The sequence below is a fragment of the Leiobunum rupestre genome, chromosome 10, assembly GCF_980474605.1.
Source record: "Leiobunum rupestre chromosome 10, qqLeiRupe1.1.hap1, whole genome shotgun sequence".
NCBI lineage: Eukaryota > Metazoa > Arthropoda > Arachnida > Opiliones > Sclerosomatidae > Leiobunum > Leiobunum rupestre.
This window is the reverse complement of record NC_143393.1, coordinates 20,892,965-20,905,249: the sequence shown is the minus strand read 5'-3', so window position 1 is coordinate 20,905,249 and position 12,285 is coordinate 20,892,965. Positions and strand designations below refer to the sequence as shown.

The 12,285-nt window shown below is 36.1% G+C and overlaps 1 protein-coding gene across 2 annotated transcripts; it reads left to right on the top strand.

Annotated features, from left to right (window-relative positions):
- Window positions 1–2,682: 2,682 nt before the first annotated feature.
- Window positions 2,683–8,045, top strand: LOC149925008 (uncharacterized). 2 transcript variants are annotated; one of them, XM_090161258.1, is made up of 3 exons: window positions 2,683–3,162; window positions 5,283–5,326; window positions 5,399–5,508. In XM_090161258.1, the coding sequence occupies exons 1-3, from the start codon at window positions 2,758–2,760 to the stop codon at window positions 5,496–5,498; spliced, it is 549 nt and encodes a 182-aa protein (XP_090017384.1). In that variant the 5' UTR covers window positions 2,683–2,757; the 3' UTR covers window positions 5,499–5,508. The 2 variants fall into 2 exon arrangements, with proteins under 2 accessions (XP_090017384.1, XP_090017385.1); XM_090161259.1 differs by lacking the exons at window positions 5,283–5,326; window positions 5,399–5,508 and adding an exon at window positions 7,914–8,045.
- Window positions 8,046–12,285: the final 4,240 nt, after the last annotated feature.

Here is a 12,285-nt window from a genome sequence, read left to right as displayed (position 1 = left end):
AACATCAGTAAACTAAGGGTACGCAAACATTAGGAAAATCGGTTTTTAAAGGGAATATAACCTCAAGTCTTTTTTAAGGTTTTTTATGTTTTTTATGTTAACAATTTTGGCGGGAAATCACTAACCAGCGCCAAAAATATCTGAAGCCATAGGAATGAAGCCATAGGGAAATGAACGAAGTGTTGGTGTTCCACACCAAAAAACCTGAGGTTATATTCCCTTTAATTAATGTTTGCTTGTCGTCATAGTGTCGTAGAAAGTTACTGAACGGTGTTATTTCTAGTTTTTAAATATGGCGGCTATAAATGTTACGAGACCCGAAAATCAGAGGAAGCGAAAAATATTATTTTCAATAATTAATGAGTTGGTAAATGACGAATATTCTGTATTGTTGCAACGATCAGTCTTTTATTAAAAAATAGAAAACGGCCATTGCAGTAGCTGAGGCATTCCAATTAAATGATAGGCCTTTGACAAAACCAGTAGAATTGTTGATTAACTACAGTTTTATAATTTTAACTCTTCCGCCGCTGAACTGTAAACACTGACGCGTTTGACGTAACGATAAAAAAAAATTCTTCCCTCCGAGATGGGTTTTTTTTTATGAGCATCGGATGCCCATCGTGACGTCAAATCGGAAGCGCGAAAAACCGTACAGTAACAAAATGCTGGCATTGATTACTCATCGAGTTTCTTGATGAGCGTTACTGAACGTACACTAAAAGTATAATAAAACCATAAACCAAAACGAAGTGGTACTCGATTACCTGACGTTATGCGTGTCAATTATAATTTATGTACTGACGAGTCCCAAATTTTATTTTATTTAATTTAGTTTTTCACTCGAAGATCTATTTGGTCCGAGTTTCGCGTCTTTTTGTTCGCTCGAAGACCTATCGGTACGAGCTATTTGTAAGTTTTTAAATTTCTTCAAATTTGTTTAGGGTTTAGCTTTATTATCCCTTTTTATAATGGACTAATCTACTTATTTGCAAATTATATAATCTTTTATAATTTATGTATTGCTATTTCCTTGGTCTTTCGAAGGGGTCAAAATCAATAGAGGTAAGCAGATCGAAAGTTCGAAACCCGCAACTTGGCAAAATATAGAGGTGAACCAGAATTAATTTCATCCTGCTCTCAAAATCTATTTTCAACTTTGTATTATTACTACCACCAAATTTTACACGTGGGTTTATAAAATATAGAAATGGGGGAAATGAATGGGGGGGATTTTTCTGTATAGTGGCAGTTGGGGGGGGGAGGCATGACAGGGGGGGCGGAGGTTAGGTTCTCTCACTACGAGGATACGCGTCAGACGCCTATAATTTGGAAATTCTTGAATTTTTAATCTCCAATTTTTTTTCTTATTTTTTTTTTAACTTCGGTTTATTAAATTTGAGATATTGCCCCGGGCCACAGACGGGCCAGAGTACCGCCCACCACACCTCCATAAATTTTATTGTTTGGGAAAAATGTAAATGAATTTAGGATTTTCCGTAATTTATATTTGAGAGTAACGGAGCGAATTGCGAGCTTTAAAACCAGACTGAGAGAATTCTAATAAATAAAATTTCAAATTTATTGAACGATAATAAATTACCTAAAAAATTGTATAAATAAAACAAATATATGTTAAATTGTGGTAGGAATCCATACCTCTACTTGGAATGCTTATCGCGGCCGTTTTTCGTCTCGATGTGGCTGACGGTTTTTTTGACGTCACTATGTTAACTTATCAAACAACAACGCGAGAGGGGAGCGCGCGCAGAGGGGTTTTTTTATCTCGTAGGTGGGCCAAAGCCGTCAGAGTGATCTTACCATACGCGGTACGGCAGGATAAGCATTCCAAGTAGAGTTATGGATTCCTGATTGTGGTGATAAACTCATTTTAATAGATTGTAAATTTAACAATTTTATTGTACTTACAAGGAGACTACCCGAGGTGTAACTCACCGATTTTGTTTAAATTTAGGGATTAAGTAGACCTTCATGTAACTTAAAAAACCCCAAAGGGAAAAAATGCGATGGGCTTTAGTTTTACCATGGCAACCGAAAACGTTTTTGACAACTAAAATATTATATTTCTCTATGTAAATTAACATGGCAAAATCGAAGATTCCTTAGGGTCCCCCGTTATGAAATAATTAAAAAATTTTTTAAACCAATTTGGTTAATTTTGGGTAAATATCAAATTTGATATTTACCCACAATTAACCACCTTTGTTTAAAAAAAATTAATAATTTAGGAATCTTCAATTTTCCTATGTTAATTTACATAGAATATTTTAGTTGTCAAAAACGTTTTCGGTTGTCATGGTAAAACTAAAGCCCATCGCATTTTTTCCCTTTGGGTTTTTTTAAGTTACGTGAAGGTCTACTTAATCCCTGAATTTAAACAAAATGGGTGAGTTACACCTCGGGTAGTCTCCTTGTTAGTTCACTTCAAACTGACACGTATAAACTCTAGTCAAATTACCATTAATTTTTCGCCCTAGTTCCAAGTAAACCTATAAAATAGGTTTGCTAAAAATAAAAGTTTATTATAACAACGACACTAGCACCACCTATTTTTGCGATATGGAACCAGAATAACCCCAAAAGGTTTTTTTAAGAAACTAGTTTAGACGTCAGTAGAAAAAATACAAATATTTTCATTCGATTGTGGTAGAAATTCGGTGTGGTACACTAAGCCTTGTAAGATTAATTTATTCATTACATTTTAAAACTATTAAACCTAATTATTGTCTAAGATACATGGGTCAACAGCAAAGTAAAACTGAAGGTAGTACAATCCCAGCTATAAGCGGCGATCAAGCGGGAGATGCAGAACCAGCCACTACCGGCGACCAACTAGATGATACAAGTAATAAAACCAGTTTCCAGGAAAACGACACAATCGATTTATCACTGCATATGGACAGTCTCTCTGATTCCTACGAAAGTGTCCAGCAACTAGGAAGTGCTACGGTCAACACAATTGTAGTTGAGAAATGCTCGTGCACGGTATCATGGTGTAACTGTGACTGTCACACGTACAACGAGCGAGTACCATTCAATTTCTGGGACCCCAACGTGGAGGAAGACCAATTTGACCGCTTACTAAGATCGGCCCCAAACTCCAGACCCCGTGATTGTAGAATTAGACGACGTCCAGCACTTGTAAGTCCAACCGTAAGTCTATGATATTGTAACATAAGTGTGACACTAACTATTTTTCACATGCCAAGGTTTTACTGACAAAGAGAGTACCCGGGGTGTTTATTACCAATTTTGTTCAAAGTCGGGCGTAATGTAGACCTATATGAGATATAAAATTTATCAAAAGGAGACGTTGCACTACCCATGTTTTTGACCACTTAAAACAAAAATATTTTTTTTTCCTTAATTTACCTAAATATTGTTACAATTTGACCCTAAAATTGTTAAAATTTTCGCAAACTTTATGAAATTTTCGCAAACTTGATAAAATTTACCAAACTGTGGTCCAAATTACCCATTTCGTGATTTTCCAGTGAATCCGAGAAAATTCCATGCTTTTTTAAATGGAGATTTTTTGTTTCAAGTAGTCAAACACATTTTCGGTGCCATGTAAAATCGAATGGGTAGTGCAACGTCTCCTTTTGGAAAATTACATATATAATATAGGTCTACATTACGCCCGACTTTGAACAAAATCGGCAATAAACACCTCGGGTACTCTGTTTGTGAGAGCTATTCACGAGACAAACTGCATTACGGGCTTCGTCGCCGTTTTGCGTCTGCTCGCTAACGTGCTACATGTAGCCTTGACAGCGCCTCGCTAGGGGGATATTTTTTTCTTGTGCTGACGTCACTCCGTTACTAGCTCACAGTAAAATATTCCCCAAAGTGATAAACCTATGGAACCATATTTTAGCCGATTTTTTCCAAGTCGGGCTTGATGTAGACCTATATGAGATATGAAATTTTACAAAAGGAGACGTTGCACTACAAATTTAATTGGCCATGGCAACCGAAAATATTTTTGACCACTTAAAACAAAAAAATCTCCATTTAAAAAAGCATGGGATTATCCTTGGGTATTAGCCTAGCTGATTATTATTATCAAAAGTAGCATAAGACCAAAAAGTGTGTCAGCTGTACCATCGCGCCTTTTCAATTTTCTAGTGAGACCTAGTCACACTATAGACTACATAACCTACTAGTTGCAATAGTACTAGCAACTTTATATCTAGTCTTTAGTCTGGCGCGATTTTCTCTCTTCGATTTACGTGCCCGTTGACCTTGGAGTAAAGAAGTTGACTGGAGGGGAAAAGAGGGTGGGAAGTCTGTAAGCTCAACGTTACCCAGAGTCCTTTGCTCCGCGGTAGGGGCGCCTTAGTGTCGCCCTCATTCGGGTTTTTATTGAAATAAAATTGTAAATATTCGCCATGCTTTAGTTTTGAAGCTTGGAGTAGTTTAGTTTTATTTCCGATTGTATTAGTTCTTTTTGTAATGGATTGTTTCAGTTTAAATTTTTTGGATACCAAGATGATCACACATATATCAAATTTTCAAAAATTATAAAAAAAAATGAAGGTAAATTTAGTTCTATTATCTAATATTGTACTATAAACCAAGGCCTAACAAGTTTTTTTCTCTTTTATAAATTAAAGTTATTAATTGAATCACTTTTGCAATTTTTATAACCGCAGTACTTTTTCATTATGAACAATTCCAACTACTGTATGTCAATGGCTAAACTATATAATACCGTCTTTAAAACATGATTTTGATTGTAACAAATTTGCCATTCAAACCTCTAAGATCAAACCTTTAATGGTTTGTTCGGCCTTGGTAAGTTGGTTCTATAAAATCAAGATCAAATATTCACAACACCCTTGGAAATAACTCTCTTTTTCGTCGCTAGAGTAAGGTAAAACGTAGGCCCCTAAAAAAAACGCAATGCATGCTGGGAGGGCTTAGGCCGAATTGATGGGGGAAGAGACTCAATGCTACAGATATGGGAATTTCCCCTCCAGTCAACTTCTCTACTCCAAGCGTAGACATACGTTCTAAAACGCCTCACTCGGCGGCGCTGGAGTACCTCGATTTTGATGACGTATTTTCCGACCCCTCTTCGTTTCCCTTTTTTACTTTGCAACAAACTCTCATTAACTACTATACCGTTCTGACACACTTTTCGGTCTTACGCTACTTTTGTTATTATTATTAAACTTATGCAACAATATTATAGACTTATGGTAAAACCATTACCGCAAATTATTGATGCCAACTTTAAATGTGGATTTCTTTGAAAGTGGGATAGCGATATAACGCCTTGGTTAAGAGTGGAAAGTCCAGAGTAGGTCCCAAACTGCACCTTTCTTTTACCAATTATTTACCGATTTAACACCTTCACCTTTTAACCTTACAGAAAACGCCCTAAGACTGTGAAGAATTCCAAATTGTATCCACTGTCTAAGAGATACGGTTGGAAAAAGCCCATTTTACAATTGAAGCGCCCCAAGAACTAAACAAAACAAATGAAGCGATCAACTTCTTTAATTAAAAGATAATATTTTGGAAATTATATCTTTCTCTGATTAATGATAGGTAAATTGTCTCCAATTTATTTGACAACCAAGGCTTAAGTTAAGCGTGCAATATATTTAAAATTTATTTTATAAAGAATTGAGAATTCCTACAAGTCTTTACCTAGAATAGATCTATAAATTACCAAAATTTATTAAGGACGTACTGGATGGCAAAGTAAAGAGATAAAGTAAGAGATACGGTTGGAAAAAGCCCATTTTACAATTGAAGCGCCCCAAGAACTAAACAAAACAAATGAAGCGATCAACTTCTTTAATTAAAAGATAATATTTTGGAAATTATATCTTTCTCTGATTAATGATAGGTAAATTGTCTCCAATTTATTTGACGGGTCCGACATTTTAAAATTTTGCCTACGGGTTTTTGAATCTCAAGGTGATTTGAGAAATCAGAAACTGATTTGGAGATTTCACAACACAATTTCTGATTTTTTATGCTGATTTCGAAATTTTGGAACTGATTTTTCCCCGGATTTCGGGAGTTTCAAAATGATTTCAAGATTTCTGAAAACATTTTTCTCTAGAATTTACGGCATTTTTATGAATGTCGGACGCCTATCAATTTTTACACTACCCAAATAAATTTAACAACTACTTAGACAACCAAGGCTTAAGACAAGCGTGCAATATATTTAAAATTTATTTTATAAAGAATTGAGAATTCCTACAAGTCTTTACCTAGAATAGATCTATAAATTACCAAAATTTATAAAGGACGTACTGGAAGGCAAAGTAAACTTTTTACGGATAAGAATTCAAAGGAAATAAATCATTTTTCTCATCACCACATGCTAAATAAAGGTGATTATCATGAAGCTATTAATTAGTTATCGCATTTTAGTCTACAATTCGCGTAGCCTAAGAGGTTAACAAGTCAATTTCATCGAATTGTCAAAGATTATTGAAATACACTAGAATTATATCTAATAAGTATACTCAGTTGTAGGTTAAGAAAGGCAAAATATCATTTGGCGGAAAGATACTAGCACGAATTTCCGGTAAATCGGCGGCGGGAATTTAATTTACTTTCTGTGGAATTTTTAAAGGTTCCTATGCGTGTTATATTAATATATTTTAAAAATGTCTATTGCGTAAATTTCAAAGTGGTCAATAAATATTTAATGTATATTTTTAAGCTTCATTAAAGCGTATTTTTAGTATTACGCTCATAAACAGTCATCAAATCGCATGTTTATATACGTCACCGTGGTAATCTCGGCATTACCCGTTCTATACTTACCCTGGACTTGTCAAACGGAATTCTTTTATGGTATACCTCACTTATACAATAATTTAAAACAACTGTTATCTATGTTAATTGATTAATTATAACTTGGAATTATAACGCAACAGACCGAATTTTCCAAAATTATATAATGCGCGGGTATACTTAGAAATTCAACGGTAAATAGTCCAAATTCGAAATTTCCTCGGACGATATACCGGAAATTCGTGCTAGCATCTTTCCGCCAAATGCAATAGATATTTTTCCTTTCTTAACCTGCAACTGAGTATTGTCTGCAAATTTGTAGACATAAATTGTAGCAAACGCAGACTGGTATCTGCACTGGTCCTGGAAAACCGTCATCATAGTCTGAAGTTTCCTACTATTAAACTAATTTCAAATTAAACTGATGTTAAACTAGTAATCTGCTATCAGTGACCACTGTGACCACCAGAATAAATGAAGTGGTCTAAGCCAAGTACTAATTAACGCGAGGAAGAACCTGAGATTGCAGCTTATATCGCCGGTGTTCTACTGTTGCCTTACTCCCCATTTCAGGATCCATCTTGATTTTAGGTCTAGAGCGCCATCTCTTGAAAGGAATACGAAACACCATGCATAAGTATTTTTATATTAATTAATTAATTATTATAAATTTATTAGTTTTTAAAAATACGTAATAATTTGCAATATCATATTAATTAAATTTAACTCATATTATTTTGTTGATTTTATTTTTTATTTAGAAGGAGGTAGAAATTGGGACAATTTATTAATTAGTTAAAAATTACAATTATTAATACTTTCGACTTTGGTCAATAGATAAATAAACACATTTGGTAGGAACCATAAGTCTATAATATTGTTCCATAAGTTTGCCACTTTGGGGAATATTTTACTGAGAGGTAGTAACGAAGTGACGTCATCACAGGAAGAAAATCTCCCCCTAGCGAGGTGCTGTCAAAGGCTACGTGTGACGCGTTAGCGAGCGGACGCAAAACCACAACGAAGCCCGTAATGCAGTCTGTCTTGTGAATAGCTCTCAGTAAAACTTTGGCATGTGAAGAATAGGAAGTGTCACACTTATGTACAATATTATACTCTTATGGTAGAACTACATGGAAATGAACACTGGTTCGGTTCAACGTTCTCACTTACGTAAATCGGTTCTTGGTCCAAACAATATAATAGATATTGCTATTTGTGACCAGTAAAGCAATTTTATTCGGAAGATTTTCTGATAGATGTGAATAAATAACTTATAAATGTTAGAAAAATGACATAATTGTTACTCGTGTAATAATTGCTACTCGTGTAATAATTTCAACGCGAAATAAAATTGTGAAGATGAAATAATCGCGTTCTGGACGACAAAAACAAAGTAATTTCGAATTGTAGACCGAGCTCACGCATTTTTCTTTGTAGTTAATAAGGGGAGGGCGAAAGAAGATGGAATTTTTCCGAAACAAAAAGTCGACCACGAAATTTATAGACGTGAAATTAATGGTCATTGCAACGACTGACGTGAATTTGTATTAGAGCGTCCGTCTCCGTATCATTCGCAGAATGGTTGAATTTCGATTCCTTTCGGAGAAATCGTGCGCGCTTGTCATTTCCCGCGTAATAAAAAGGATTCTGTTGTACGTTTCGATATACAATCAAGTCGCTTCAAATATCTCCCGAACCGGATACCGACAAAAGGATATCGAATAATACACATCGGTTCGAATTGACTTTCAGCCCACTCGAGAATAAAGGCTAATGGAAAACCCAAATTCGAAGCTGACGTAGACGACCAACCGTAAATATATTTAATCGCGAGATTATCAAGGAAAATTTAACAGCGTAAGGAAATGGGGAGGAGCTCTGAAGTTCCCGCGAATGCCACCAGAGGGTCGAAATTCGTGTTCCACACGGATTCCGTAGCGAATGAACAATACAGAACCAAACTTGTGTTGGATATAATTAGGTTTTGATAGATGTTGTTTCTGAACACTTCCAAAGCGACATCTCTCGAAAACCTTGAAAATAATTAGTTTTCAAGCCGTTTTGGTGTTGCATGTGCGGTATCCGTGTGTAATACGAATTTACATTATCTGGCGTTATTGACGGGTTCCAAGGTACTCCGTGTACTCCATGGCGTAATAAATATCAGACCAGAGAGACTAATTTGTTAGGGGTGTCCTCAAAATTTGGTTGAGCTGTTAAACATTCATAGCTTAATAGGCCTACCGGAAGATGCGCAAATCCTATATTTTCCTTTGGAGGTAGGTCGGTCTGCTATGTGGTTTGAATGGTGGCTCGTGGCCCCCCTGCAATATGCACACCAGAATAAAACGTCGCCAGTCCTGCCATGTTGAAAGATCGCAAAAATCTAACTAAGCCCAAGGGTGCAGCAAATTTTAAGAAACCCTGTGTTGTGGATGGTTGGGTACTGCGGTCTGAAGACATTCGCCCATAGTTGATTTGTCAAATTGGTCATCTCGGTATATAACTATAGGATTTAACTAAAGGACCTATATAAAAGGAAATTAGACGAAATTACTGCTTAGTTTCCACTAGAGCTCGTAACGTTGAGATTTTGTCTTCTCAACTAGTTGGACCAATTGAAGTTTAAATAATTGAACCTTGCGCTTGAGAATATCTACAGTGGACTAATGTCCCTGTAAGTGTATGCGGATCTAAGCAAGCACAAATACTGCTTAGTTTCCACTAGAGCTCGTAACGCCAAGATTTTGTCGTCTCAACTAGTTGGACCAACTGAAGTTCAAATAATTGAACCGTGTGCGTGAGAATATCCACAACGATCTAATGTTCCTGTAATTGTATGCGGATCTAAGAAAGCACATATACTGCTTAGTTTCCACTAGAGCTCGTAACTCCAATATTTTGTCGTCTCAACTAGTTGGACCAACTGAAGTTCAAATAATTGAACCGTGTGCGTGAGAATATCCACAACGATCTAATGTTCCTGTAATTGTATGCGGATCTAAGAAAGCACATATACTGCTTAGTTTCCACTAGAGCTCGTAACGCCAATATTTTGTCGTCTCAACTAGTTGGACCAATTAAAGTTTAAATAATTGAACCTTGTGCTTGAGAATATCTACAGCGGACTAAGGTCCCTGTAAGTGTATGCGGATCTAAGCAAGCGCAAATACTGCTTAGTTTCCACTAGAGCTCGTAACGCCAAGATTTTGTCGTCTCAACTAGTTGGACCAGCTGAAGTTCCAATAATTGAACCGTGCGCTTGATAATATCTACAGCGGACTGTGATCCATATTGTTGTACGCAGACCTAAGCATAAGGCGTAACATCTATTCGGCGCCTAGCTATTTCGGGTTTTTGTTTAGATTGTCGGACGGAAAACGAAACTTGTTATTTTTAAATGTGAGAAAGGAATGGAATACAATAAAAATATTTCCTCTCCGTTCCTTTTTATTTCTCGCTAAATATTATTTCGGTTCCCTCCGCAATAAAGCGCTTTTATTTTCTCAGCGACCGGGCGAAGAAGACAGCTCGAATACACTCCGAGAGTCGAGAATGTGTTTAAAAAGCGTTAGCTTCATTAATCAAGGTAAACATAAAAATGCCAGCCAGGGCAGAGAAAAACGGATCCCTTTTCAGACTAAACAAAAATCTCCCTTTTTGCGCTCCAGCCGAAAGAATAACTCCCAGGAATGTCAGAGATATTCCCCCCCCTTTCCCCCTCAGTTACTCTCACTAAGTTTTAAAAGCGCCCCCTCTCGTCGCTACCCCCTCGACCCTTCATCCTAAAAACACTTTCCGTCTTGACTATCAAATTAATTATTTTGATAAAAATTTGCGCGGAATTTTCCAGTCCCCAAACACGCAAAAACCAAAGTGTTTCATTACCGAATACCGCGACTTGAACGAGAGAAAAAAGCGGTATTATTTACTCTGTCACTGAATTATTCTTTTGGTCAAAAGGAAAGAAGCGACGCGCAGACTGCGTTATCGCCTTGACTTTGACTGTATTATCAACATGTCGCGTAGATTGTAGTAACTAGACAACATGTCGCGCGGATTGTAGTAACTATAAACAACTTGTTGGACAGATTGTAGCAACTAGACAATATGTCAGACCGATTGTAGCCACTAGACAACATGTCGCGCAGATTACAGAAAGTAGACAACATGTCGCGCAGATTGTAATAACTAGAAAACAGGTCAGGCTGATTGTAGCAAAGTTCTAGACAACATGTCATGCAGATTACAGAAAGTAGACAACATGTCGCGCCGACTTTAACGTATAAGAGAGCATGTCATGCAGTTTACAGCTTCTAGACAACATGTCGCGAAGATTGCAGCAACTAGAGTACTAGACAATATGTCACACAGACTTTAACAACTAAGCCAACATGTCGCGAAGATTACAGCAAATAGACAATATTTCGCGCAGATTATAATAACTAAATAGCAGGCAGATTATATTATAAAGAGTAAACAAAATGTTTAGAAGATTATAAAAGGTTAACAACATGGCGGACAAACTGTAGCAAGTAGAAAAAATGTCGAGCGTATAATAAAAGGTAGACAACTCGGTGATCAAACTGTTACAAATAGACAAAATGACGATCAGATTGTAAAAGGTAGGCAACATGGTGCGCATACGGTAGCAAGTAGACAAACTATCGATCATATTGTAAAAAGTAGACAAAATGTCGAGCATATAATAAAAGGTAGACAACATGGCGCGCAAACGGTAGCAAGTAGACAAACTATCGGTCATATTATAAAAAGTAGACAAACTATCGATCATATTATAAAAAGTAGACAAAATTACGAGCAGATTATAAAGGGTAGACAACATGGGGCGCATACGGTAGCAAGTAGACAAACTATCAATCATGTTATAAAAAGTAGACAAAATGTCGAGCATATTATAAAAAGTAGACAAAATGTCGAGCATATTATAAAAAGTAGACAAAATGTCGAGCATATAATAAAAGGTAGAAAGCATGGCGAACAAACGGTAGCAAGTAGACAAAATGCCAAGCAGATTAAACAAGTAGGCAAGAAACTATCGAACATATTATTAAAAGTAGACAACATGGCGGGCATATTATAAAAGGTACACAAGATGTTGAGCAAACTGTTTTACTGATTTTCTCGATCCGGTCGATAAAAGACTAAAAGTTGGTCAGCATTGTTATTTCATCCCGAAATATTATAGCGCATTTTTCCAATACCATTTACTTAAGTGAACATCTTTTTAAAAATACAAACCATTTAAAATTGAAGTTATCTTATTTTTTTCACAATATATCGGTATAATTGTTTAATGTAAAAAATTTAAATTTCTAGCAATACCATATTTTTTAATGTAAGTATTTTGTTTTGCAAGCAGGTAAATATCTTTCATTCAGGGTCTGATTCCCCACTGCTTGCCTAGGTTACTATTACTAGCGACCAGTCTAAAAATATCAGTTGTTTAAATTCTTATTTCCAAGCTTGGTTTCT

Excerpts from the sequence above, each read along its gene's own strand:
- LOC149925008 (XM_090161258.1), top strand. The coding sequence starts at position 2,758 with ATGGGTCAACAGCAAAGTAAAACTGAAGGTAGTACAATCCCAGCTATA. Across the intron at positions 3,163-5,282 it reads TTAGACGACGTCCAGCACTT|TGGGATAGCGATATAACGCC; the intron begins GTAAGTCCAACC and ends TTTCTTTGAAAG. Across the intron at positions 5,327-5,398 it reads TTAAGAGTGGAAAGTCCAGA|AAAACGCCCTAAGACTGTGA; the intron begins GTAGGTCCCAAA and ends TTAACCTTACAG.